Genomic DNA, 12,446 nt, shown 5'->3' on the forward strand with positions numbered 1-12,446 from the left:
TCTTTAATTTCTTTTTTTAATTTCAATTTCATTTCACTTTGTTTTATTTTTCACCAGTTTATTTTCAATTTTGGCACTTTGCACTTTGTTCAATAAATCAGTTTATTTACTTAAATTTTAATTCAGTCTTTGGGTACCGTCATTTATAGCTTAGTTTACCCCATCTTTTCATTTCCTCATCCCCCGATCGACGTGTGGCCCATCACCCGTGGGATATTTTTGGACGCACCACGACTGAGGAAGAAGAGTCTACATGCAGCGGTAAGTATTTTATATGTCATTATTTACAGGAGCAGCCGGCGCACAGATGAAGAAAGAAGATCACCGCATTGGGTGCCTTTGCAAGGGCACAGTATATATTAACAAAAATCCGATGTTCCATAGTGCAGATACTTATCTATGGACTGTGCACTAATGTTTTTGAAATCTATTTAATTTTTACTTTCACTTCATTTTCCAGCCGCTATGTCATGCGTCCATTTCATTACCAGAACGTCAGAAAACTTTGATTCGTCACATCAAAAACTGGGTTGGAAATAGAGATGAAATGAAATGTCGCTTGGCTTTCGGAGATACCTGGTGCAGGTCTTTTGATTTGACTCCCGTAGGCGACCTGCGCTTCGTGATGAGGAGGAAATGATGATGAAGACGGCACATACACCCAGCACCCGTGTCAGGAGAATTAACCAATTATGGTTAAAAAGGCAGTCAAGTGCGGATACCACGCATTCCGTTAATCATCCTTTTGTCATAATATAAGGCAGCAAACAATGGGGCTAATGAAAGAGCCAGATCAACCTGAGTTGTCGATAGAGAGTGAAGGAAGTGGTCAAGGTCAGTGTCCACGCACTATGTACGTTGCTCATCCCCTTTCTTATAGCGTAACAAACGAAGTTTCCTTAATTCTCAATCCTTAATCCTTAATTTCTTAATTATTAATTCTTTTTAATTGAAGTTTTTCGGTCTTTTCCGTTAAACGGCAGTTTGGCTAACAGAGGTTCTACTGTAAGTGAAAATTATTGTGTTTTCATACAAATGTGAAAGTTACCGCAATGTTAAGAGGAAAATACGGTAACAGTGCATTACAAAATATAGTAATGAGTTTTTATGCAGGAAAACGTGCTTTGTAAGTACAGTAAAGAAATACAGTTGGTGGAAAAACAAACAGTACTGAAATTACAAACATGCTCCGAAAACATCAATATACGTCATTACACCATGCAAGTTCACAACGGAAACACGTATAAAACTGCGTCGGTACAGCATCTGTTCAAAATGTGCACCCTCAAGTCTCACTCATTGTTCATAACGGCCCTACAGATTATCGAATATGATGATGAACGTAGGTTACCCCAAAGACAATAATGACGTTATCTTCTCTCGTTCTTTACATAAAAATAAACAAAAAGAATTGTTTTACAATTGTCTTGTGACAGTATGTGTAGCAATATATTGTATAACATCTGTGAGTTTCATTTAAATACCTTCAATAGGTTCCGAGAAAATGTTCCTTTTAAGGAAAATGTTTAACTTGCGGAAAACGAGTTCTAAGTTTGCATACAGCTACGCCCACTTCTACACCTTTGATCAATAAAAAATTGATAGACGTAGTTTCGGACCTTATTCATGTAACAAGCAAAGGTGTGAGAATTGTTAGACTATAAGGGAATGTTGAAAAATAAATGAGGTAAGTTTTAGTCTTCGCCTCAATTGCCTTTCCAATTATCACCATAGAACTTCCTGTCTTTCAGTCAAATATTAATTCGAATAAATATTTGTGAAAGACGATAATACTCGTAATGTTTTGATATTTCGTTGAGAGTATATCTTCCTACATGGTCAATTGACACTCCTTTAATTCGAGTTTCCAAGAATTTCTATAGTACAGTGAATTATATCAATGCTGAAGTAAAATATAAACTCACAGAACCAGATCATATGATAGTATTTTATCTACTTACATTTAAAAGGCCGGTTAAAAGTCATCAACAATGGACTTAAATATTGATATAAGAGTCCAAATTAGCTGCAGTGGCATCACTGATGTAATTTTGCGGAAAATAGTACTTGTGTTCTATAATTTATTTTAAGGAGACTAGTGACTGATCGAAGTGTTCCACAAAGAGATTTTTACGGTCATTTGTATGGGCGGGGAGTAAAAAGGAATGTGATAACGAAAAATAATCGAAAATGGTGTTGAGTCTGATAATTTTCACACCTCTGTAAATCGAGGCTGAAAGATTGATTTATTTTGTCATCTAAAAGTTAAAAAAGAATGGTAGGATAACCCCCTCCAGGGTGTTGAAAAGTCCAATCCCATAATGTTAAGCTGACTAGTTTATGTCCTGTGGGCTACCTCTGACACCTGTCCAGCATGGACATTACAATATTAGATCTGTGTTCGACGCCTATGATATCTTTACTGAACCAGAATTAAGATACTTTTTCCTTTGGTGAGAAAAGCTACTGGAAACTACCTCACTCTTCATTTCCCATGTACTCCTCTTCAAAGGCACCTAGACCGTATATATCAGCATCCAACCAACCCTCGGGCTGAGTACTCAACGTACAAATATGTGTTTATTAAGACTGTTGAGTTCGTTTTTGCATGTCTTTGTTTCGTCGGTGAGAACTAATATATAAATGTGCCTAATTCAGAAAGTAAGAATGTTTTTGGTACAATTTTGGTGCAGTTGCTTATTTCATTTGTTATTGTTAATTATAAAAAAGGGCTTAGTGGCTCAGACAGTTGGGACGCTGGCCTTCTGACCCCAAATTTGCAGGTGCGATCCTGGCTCAGTTCGGTGGTATTTGAAGGTGTTGAAATACGTCAGCCTCGTGTCGGTAGATTTACTGGCATGTAACATTTTATTATTAATAATTTAAGAAATTTCTAGTACTACACACTCGGTATTTTGGGATATATAGGTACATATCTCTGCATCGGTGGTCAAGGATAGAGCGTCCAGTTTTCGACATTGTCTTACTGCATATATCACGTTCTTTAACGAGGTTGAAAACTACATCTCCTACACGTAATATTAAGCGATTTATCCAGTACGAAACGGCAGTATATGCCATCCTGGGATCGAGATAAAATCCTTAAATGGGCCTTGTATCACTTTTTACGGTTTTGCCAATAGAATATTTAACAAAAGCCTACGCCACACAAATGTTGTGGCAGACTTTCCAGTTAAGATGGTGAACATTGAAATGTATCATTTGTATAATGTATCATTAACATCAGAAATCATCAAATGGCAAAGACGTTAAAGTTTCTTTGTGTAGCATTGTTGTATTCACTTTTCCACTGATAAAATATATTTTTTGCAATTTTAAAGCTAATATTAATATTTTAAATTGAAAGCCTCCGTGGCTCAGGTGGTAAAGAGCCTGCGTCTCACCGAAGGGTTCCGTGGTTCAAATCCAGGACACTCCATGTGAGATTTCTTCTGGACAAAGCATAGGTGAGACAGGTTTTTCTCCGGGTACTCCGATTTTCACTGTCATATTTCATTCCAGCAACACTCTCCAATATTATTTCATACGTCAGTCATGATCTTTCAGTAATGACAGACTTCGGCTGCTGGCACAAGTCCTATCCTCGTCACTTGATGGGGGCTTCATTCATTCCATTCCATCCCTGATCCGGTCGAATAACTGGAAAGAGCCTGAGGATTTTCATGGATATTTTACATTATTTTTCTATTCTTCCAGTTATATCATGTGCATCTGCTGTTAGCCTTTTAATGATTTTGTTCTTTGGTTTCTATCCACTTTCACGATGCCTTTCGTTGTAAAGAATGCTTCTGTATCTCTTTTCATTACTGTGAACAAATCCTTCTACTCTTTTAGTAATAGGAAATAATAATAATAATAATAATAATAATAATAATAATAATAATAATAATAATAATAATAATAATAATAATAATAATATTTCTACAATAACAGCAAGGCTTATAATTGAATTAGTTACTTTTATGTACGCAAATGTATTTCACTTGAACAACCTTCTTCTTCTTTTGTTTTTCTTCTACCGCTTTTCCCACATTTGCGGGGTCCCGGGTGCGAATTGCGTCGTACATATTAATTTGGCCCTGTTTTACGGCCTGATGCTCTTCCTGGAGGGATGTAATCACTATTGCGTGTTCCTGTGGTGGTCGGTAGTGCGGTGTGTTGTCTGAGTACGAAGAGGAGAGTGTAGAGACGAACACAAGTACCCAGTCCTCGAACCAGAAGAATTAATCATAATTTATTAAAATCCCCAACGGGCCAGGAATCGAACCTGGGATACTCTGAACCGAAGGGCGGTACGCTGACCATTCATCCAACGAATCGGACATTTAACTTCAACGATACTGTTGTAAGTTTGGTTTCAAGTAACAACGACTTGCTAATTTTAATTTTAACATGACTTTACTTTCCCGAATAAGGACGCAGTGCGTTGTTAATTTGTTTTCTATTTTACTTCTTATAGTTAAAATTCACCAAGTCCAGTGTATTTCGAAAGCAATTTTTTTGAAAAGTTGGTGCTAGAAAAGCATAAAATGTTTGTATTTTTAAAAACAAATTTATGAATATTTTCATTATTTTCTACAACCAGTCGCATAACACTTCACTACCCTATGGACCATAAGGTGAGGTAACCTTCCCCTTTTTCGCAATTTGAAGCCAATACCTAAATTCACCACGACTTCTAATATATTTTTCCTTCTTACAGATTCCATTCCACAGAACCACAATTTGATAGCTCTTAGAAGATAACATCCAAAACATCAACCTTGGTCCGATTTAACTACGGTATAATAAAATCAACAGACACATAAGAGTCAACAAAATTCCATTATATATCTATAAAAACTAAGAACTTTATAACAATATTTACAATAATGACGATAAATACACAGTAACTTCTCCATAAAAAAGATCCCAATGAGAGAATATAACTCTTAAAACGTAATTTACACAAATGTTTTGATATTTTAATTGTTTTATAAGATTTTTAAAGTTCTGATGATGATCGGAAAGATCGAAACATTCATGTATTCATTTTAGAGTTAACAATATTGTTCATAGAATAAGGTGGATCTAATCCTATATTTGAACTGAATATTTTCATTCAAAAAAGCTGTACGTGAAACTAAAGTAGAAAATAGTTTCTTTTCAATCTCTTGTGAAGTTTCATGTTTGTGACACAGTGCTTGATAAGGTATTTCTAAGTTTTAAGACGGTTAATGTTACCTGAAAAGTTTTCAAGTCCGAACAGCTTCTTCAACAGACCGAAGCCTCCATCATACGAGAATTGATACATATACAGAGGAGTGGTGGTGTGATTTGACATGACGTTCAGTGACTGGATAAGTCCCTCGTTGAAGGCTACGTCTGACATGAGCTGTAAGAACACAAACCACGTATTACTTATTAAGGGAAGTGGGGAAGCAATTAAATAAATAATTTTCCCGAAAGCTTGTCTCATAAAATTATTTGGACTGCTTAATGAAATGGTGTATAGTTTATTATGATACGCTCCCCCTAAATTGAAAAATAATTTAATACACAAGTGAAAAATTTTACAACTTGGGAAATGCTTCTCTTTGAAGTTACCTATTTCTGTAACTTTTTGACCTAGAAGGCTGTGGTTTTCACTGATCTATTCCAGGATTATGCTTGAAGAAATTGGTGGTACTGTCTAACAAATATTCAGATAATGTTGATTAAGGACCAGGTTGTTTTCAATTGCTGACGTAGGTAAATGTGTGAATGGACATTGTATCTTAATTTGAACTTATTTTCTCAAAATTGACTTTTTTTCACATGTATTTTTTTCAGAGTTATTTTATGCGTTAATGCGGCTACTGTACTGATGATGATGAAGATGAAGCTTGTTGTTTAGAGGGGCCTAACATCTAAGGTCATCGGCTCTGTTACTTACTAGAAAAAGAAAAAAGTATTTTCCTTTATTAGTTTATAATTTAAAACAATTTTTAATGACAAATTTTTTGCTAAAATATGGAACATTAAATAAAATTAGTAAATGTACAGCTGTTCACTGAATCCATTTCATTCTATTCCAGTAACTAGGGGAAGGTATTAATAATCAGTGGTAAACATTGAAAAACATTAACCTTGGTTTTCCCTGCGATATTGGATATAATTTCTGTCAAATTAACTATGTTGTGTAATTTATACATTACAGACGATAAGTACATTCATAGATATGACATTCAGTAAGTGTATATGTCTCTCGTTGAAGACTACATCAGATGTAAGCAGCAAGAACTTACATATTAACATACTAAGCATACGTAAGTTTCTAAAAAAAAAAAAACTTTTAAAACCATGCATACTTCATTCTGTAGATATGCTCTTTTCAGACATTCTATTTCAAACATTCGTCTATTTTGAAACTAATGTAGTAATCGTATTTTCCAAGTAAGGTCATGAAAGACCCCATGTGCTAGGGTCGTCTGACGAGAAGTCGCGTTAATAAGGGGCAAGAGGTGCCACGCATGCACCTATCGCAAGTCTCAAGGCCTGACAATAAACATCTGCTCTGTCCGCGGTGACTCTTGCGAACTGAGCTGCTGTCGTGAAATTTCAAAGTGGTAGTGCCATTGTGCCTTAGTTACACATTTACTGTACGTACTGTACAGTGAACAGAGAATGAGTATGCATTTATTCAGAGAGCTCGCATTGTCTGTCATGACTGATACTTGTAGCTAAGAGTGTAGTATCACTTACATGTGCCGTACCTAAAACCTGCCGCGATTTCTCGTCAGATGCAGACAGTATTCAGTGTGCTGCTTTCAATCTTTAAACTTATTCCCTGTCACTCATCATTATAATAACAGTTAATCAGTACATTGTTGCGTTTCCCGGATGGTCATTTGTACTCCCATTATTGTTAGTTTTCATTTTTTGAAAGACGTTAGTGATTAAATTCTGTTTCAGTTTTGTAATGAGTTGTAATGAGATGATGTGGAAACTGTTTAGTTTTCCTTTCTTTGCAGTTGGCTTTACGTCGCATCCACACAGCTAGGTCTTATGGTGACGATGGGATAGGTACGGGCTGGGAGGGTGAAGCAGCGACCGTGGCCTTAATTAAGGCACAGAAAATCGGAAACCACGGAAAATCTTTTTCATTGGTTCGAACCCACTACTTCCCGAATGTATGGTGACAGCTGTACGACCCTAACCGCGGAGTGCCTCAGTAATGTTGTAATGAGACAAGGAAAATGCTTAGTGGAAACCAGGATGTGGAAGAAACTGAAATGGTGAAGAAAAGGAAATTGAATGATGTCCTAGAAACAAGAGTGGGATTGTGAATCAGTTCTGAGAATCCTTCAGAATGTTCATTTGCAAAGAACACTGCAAGGTGAGGGCGTTTTGTAAAACGCATTACTTAAACTATGTGAGGCCACTCTACAGTTTATTTATTTATTTATTTATTTATTTATTTATTTATTTATTTATTTATTTATTTATTTATTTATTACTGGAAGAACTTACGCATGGTTGTCGGGCTGAGAGCTGGCGAATGACTTCGCTTACTTCTGTTTGCATCTTTCATTGGCGTGGAATATTTAAGCAGCAACCTTCGCATAATCTGGTGGCCAGTATAAAATATTAGAATCTACCAAGAAATGGCTACATACCAAGCCAAACAGCCCGCAGCCGGCAAGTGCTCTTGAACGCGTGTTTTGAGTCATACAAGCCGAATTTCCTTGGACAACCATTCGAGTAACAAAGAAAATTATATTAAGCACAATGTGCATACATACTTGAGTACAAGGTAAATAAAATAAATGTTTTCCCAGTCTTTGGCTAATGTACTGAGTTCAACAAATGACACCGTGAACGGGGCATACCACAGAATCGGACAGCCCTCGCTTGGAGTGTGCCTAATGCATATATTTCCGGACACGGGTTCCAGCTTGATAAATGATCAGTTTGCCGTTCTTCACAATATACTAATAGAGTTTACACGGGGACAGTAGATTGGGCAATACAACAAGACACGGCAATATTTACCCGCGAGCACGAACAATCTGTAGACAGAACAATAACTAAGCTACTGTCTTGCAAGTTAGCCTCGCTTATTATGCAGGACAGTGTCTTCCCTCTTACTGCCCTGTCCTCGTGTGAATGCACTCAGGTCAAAACAGTCAATAAACGCGGGATCAGGAGTACAAGTGTTCGTCAAAATGCCACCAAAGTAGGATTCAGACTTACCTTTGAAGTGCATTAGTGTTTGTAGAGAGAATGAATGTCAGTAGCGAATTGATTGTACTAAGTGTAAGAATGTGGCAACAACACGATCGGAAACATTATAAGTAAGCAAGTTATGTTTAATTTTATCTGGCAAGATAAAGGCGTACAGAACTGCTCTTCCATCTAACCAGGCAATAAAATATATACATTAAAATAATAAAATTAAATACAAATTCAATTAATAATACAAATAATGATAAACGTTGAAATTAAATGGAGTAAATTAAAATAAGAGGAAACATTCTTAAAAAATATCCTATATGTTAAAATAGGTGGTTTATAAATTTTAAATTCTGTTGTAAAATTAAACGATTATGAATTTTAAAATAATCTTCTACCAGGGCATCCGTGACAATAACATGCTTGTGAGTAGCAGCATAAAGTTTTCTTACTTCATCCGTTTACTCTCCAGGGTTGGTTTTTCCCTCGGACTCAGCGAGGGATCACATCTCTACTACCTCAAGGGCAGTGTTCTGGAGAATGAGATTTTGGGTCGGAGATACAACTGGAGAGGAGGACCATTACCTCTCCCAGGCGGCCTCATCTGCTATGCTGAACAGGGGCCTTGTGGGGAGAAAGGAAACTTGGTAGGGATAGACCATGAAGAGGAAAGGAAGTGGCGTGGCCTTTAATTAGGTACTATCCAGGCATTTGGCTGGGGGAGAACTGGAAATCCACGGAAAACCACTTCGAGGATGGCTGCGGTTGGAATCAAGACCCCTCTACACAATTGACCACCCGAGGCTGAATACAACCGTTCCAGTCCTCGTACCACTTTTCAAATTTTCGTGGCAGCGCCGGGAATCGAACCTGGTCCTCCCTAGGTGGTAACTAATCACGTTAACTATTGCACCACAGGGGCAGACTATGGTCCTTATTGGTGCATAAAATGTCCCCAAGAGCTTCTTTGAAAGTGGTAATAGCACTTAAAACCTCTGACACTTTTAGGAGGTTCCACTCGCGGCAGGCAAGTACTGTAAATGAATGATCGTACATGGCAGTTCTATGGAATTACTAGTAGATCTAGTGTTAAGACTGAGTAGAATAAGAGGCATTTGAAATATGAAGTAAGGTAAGATGTCTGTGAAGAATGAAGTAATCAAGAACGTATGCCTGTTAGCTGTAGATTGAAAGGTAGTAAAGAAGAAGTTCAAAACAACAGAAGTAAGAAAAAAAAAACGAAAGGAATACAAGGTCCTTATACGTCCGGGTGCTGGTGAGGACAGCGTATAGCATATAAGTAACAAAATACCGTAGTTCGAAAGTTTTCAAAATTTTCTGTTGACATCATTTTAAACATGTATTATTGGGGGATCTTTCTTAATTTCTTTCGTACTAAAATTGATGATCCTAATGAAGACCTGCGTGCCATCCATTTCCGTATCCACAGTATTTTCGTATTTTTGGTTAATTCATTTATTGCTATATCCAATATTTTATTCGTACAAGTTATGTACAGGGTGACCGACGGGAATCTGACGTTTTTGGCATGGCTAATACTCTCTCGGTAGGAGGAGTGGGGAGCGGAGTTGCCAAGCAGGACACTCTCCATGCGTTGCCGTTTCAGAAGCTATGGAGCAGTGGTCGGTTGAACATCGTATGTTTGCCTACGACGCATTTGTGCAGAATGGCGTCACCGCGGCTCACACACGCTCGATGTTTTCTGGTGTTCTTGCTGTCTTAGTCGGACCTGGTGGAGTCTTTTTAACAATAGATCCTGTTGTCCGTACATTATTTGTAAGGTTAATACCTTGAAACATGTCCTCCTTAAGTTGTTAGCAGAGGTATACATATTATTGTATGTGTACCTCTGTATTATGCTGCTCTCATTGTGCATATGCTTCTCCCTTCCCCTCGCTCCCTATCACTAGCGAGAACGGCGGGGCCTTGACCGTTGTTGGGGAAGCCATCTTGCAGTTTTATTCCTGTCTTTGTACCAGACTGACGTGCCATGTGAGATCTCATATTTGTCCAGGGTTTACCTTGGTTTTCCACCAAATTTGGGTGGAAATTTTGGTATGTTTTTATTATTTCTTGTATCTGTTAACGTAAATTGTGCTTGCACCACAATTATTATTGTGCGGATTCTCTTCCCGACCCGTCATTTTCGCTAGTACCTTACTCATTTGATCATTAGTCCATAACTGACCCCTTTCCTAAAACACTATTTTCTTCTGGTTCTCGTATTAATTTTTCTAAAGGTCAGTTATGTTAATTTAGACCTGCCGTTCTCGAGGCCATCAAACTTGTTAATTAAAAGGAATGTAGTTTTGCATCATTTTAAGACTTGGCAATAGCTAAATATGCATAACCGTTCTGTAAGGTTAATCTTCATCACCAACCACTCTGAAAGGTAAATTATTATTAATTGTTTTCAAAGGAGCTGAGAAAAATGAATACCAATTCGTTCAACGGTGTTTTGTTACTCGTTGACCGTCTGATTTTAATTTTAATTCGCGGTCGTCTTGGTGACATTGATTGTCATTTATATTGATTGACATTGTTTGATTTAATGATACGACTGATGCCTTGGTTGTAGACTGGCACGGATTACGTTTGGAATTGCTTCTCCTGAGATTGATTTGGAATTTTGGGGGATTATTATTATTGTTATTATTATTATTATTATTATTATTGATTTACCTTAATTTTCCCGGTAATTGATTATTTATTGTGTGATACGTGTTAACTGCCCTGGCGATTTAGTGCGTGAAAAATTGAATTTGGCAGTAACTTCTCCGTATCCTGAAAAGCTCTTGCTGAGTTGCTGTGGATTTTTACGTTAATTACTTCTCAGCATTTGTGTTGACATTCCGGATTCTTGGCCTATGATCTAATGCATGTAGTATTGAATTAAGCAGTAATTCCTGCTTACCTTGTTATGCTCCTGAAGTGTTGGTGATTGTATTACCAAAATACCTCTTTTCTGGACTCCACTGCTTTGGTGGTGTCGTAGATGGAATTTATTTCTTAATTCTGAATTCACCTATTTCTTCGTGTTAACCTGTTTGGTATTGTGTCAGTCCAGTACCTTGTATTTGTGAATTTCCTTATGATTTTCGTTTTTGGGGTTGCTGGATTTCCGAGTCCTGTTAATTTATGCAGGTCGTTCTAGAATAACACCGTGCTAAGGATCGGTTTCATTTCTCTCTTTTGGTGGTTGTAAATTCATGTAATTAACTATTTGCTCCATCCTTTGAAACTTTAATTTCGTAAACCCCTTTATTATTTCTTGTTTAGTTTAACTTGGTGTAATTTTCATTTTGTTTTTTAATTACATTTCGATTTTTCAAAAAACCTCGGCTTATCCTTTCATGTCAAAAGGTCGTGTGCTAATATCCTAGGTTTACTATGATAATTTAATTAAGGTCATGATTGAAAAGATCCTAAGGCACCTTCCACATTCTCACCTTTGAGGTAAGTTCTCTTGTTTTTTACTTGTATTTACTTATTACTTTAACTGCTTCTGTGTGGTAATTTACTTGGATTTTCTGGGTGCACATCTTGGGTAATCGCTGTGCACTGGGTTACTTACTGTTATTGAACTGTCAACTGGCTGTCGCCTACTACGTTACTGTGTCTTGAGTCTTACTGTGTCATTATATCTAGATTCTCTTTTGGTGCCACCGTTACTTTGGTACAGTGTTTTAAATGAGTGCATGTTGATTGTTTTGCTTGGGCACCTCTCTACGCTAAAAGGATTATTAACTAGGGAGTTCCTCTGAGTTTCATGTGGTATGTTTTCTAACCTGGCACCTTACAGCGTTTAAAAATGTTTTTATGTTCCCGTGCCCAACATGTTAAAGTTTGATCATTAACCTAACTAGTGCTGGTGGAATCCTAACCGTCACAGTGCCTCTTGTTGACCGTCACTGTGTATTTATTATTAACCTAACCGTAACAGTGTATCACTGTTTATATTTTAACCCATTAACGTGCCACCTCACAGTGTATTATAAACTGTGATAACTCGTGCCGTCACTGAGTAACTCTATAATAATCGTGTCGTCACATATAATCGTGTTGCGGTTGAAACGCACACGAAAAAGTCGCTGCACTGTTAATAACAGACCCGCCATTCTATAAACATACGATGTTCAATCGACCACTGCTCCATAGATACTGAAACGGCAACGCATGGCGAGTGTCCTGCTTGACAATTATGGTCCCCA

The 12,446-nt window shown here is 37.2% G+C and overlaps 1 protein-coding gene across 1 annotated transcript in view; it reads right to left on the bottom strand.

Annotated features, from left to right (window-relative positions):
- The window catches only part of LOC136877725 (juvenile hormone esterase-like), a 68,688-nt gene that overhangs the window by 15,156 nt on the left and 41,086 nt on the right, over window positions 1–12,446 (bottom strand). Inside the window, exon 8 of the mRNA XM_067151934.2 lies at window positions 5,245–5,395. Within this exon, the coding sequence (XP_067008035.2) occupies window positions 5,245–5,395 (151 nt within the window). The remainder of the gene's footprint in view (window positions 1–5,244; window positions 5,396–12,446) is intronic.

Source organism: Anabrus simplex, chromosome 7 (genome assembly GCF_040414725.1).
Source record: "Anabrus simplex isolate iqAnaSimp1 chromosome 7, ASM4041472v1, whole genome shotgun sequence".
In the NCBI taxonomy this organism is placed as follows: domain Eukaryota; kingdom Metazoa; phylum Arthropoda; class Insecta; order Orthoptera; family Tettigoniidae; genus Anabrus; species Anabrus simplex.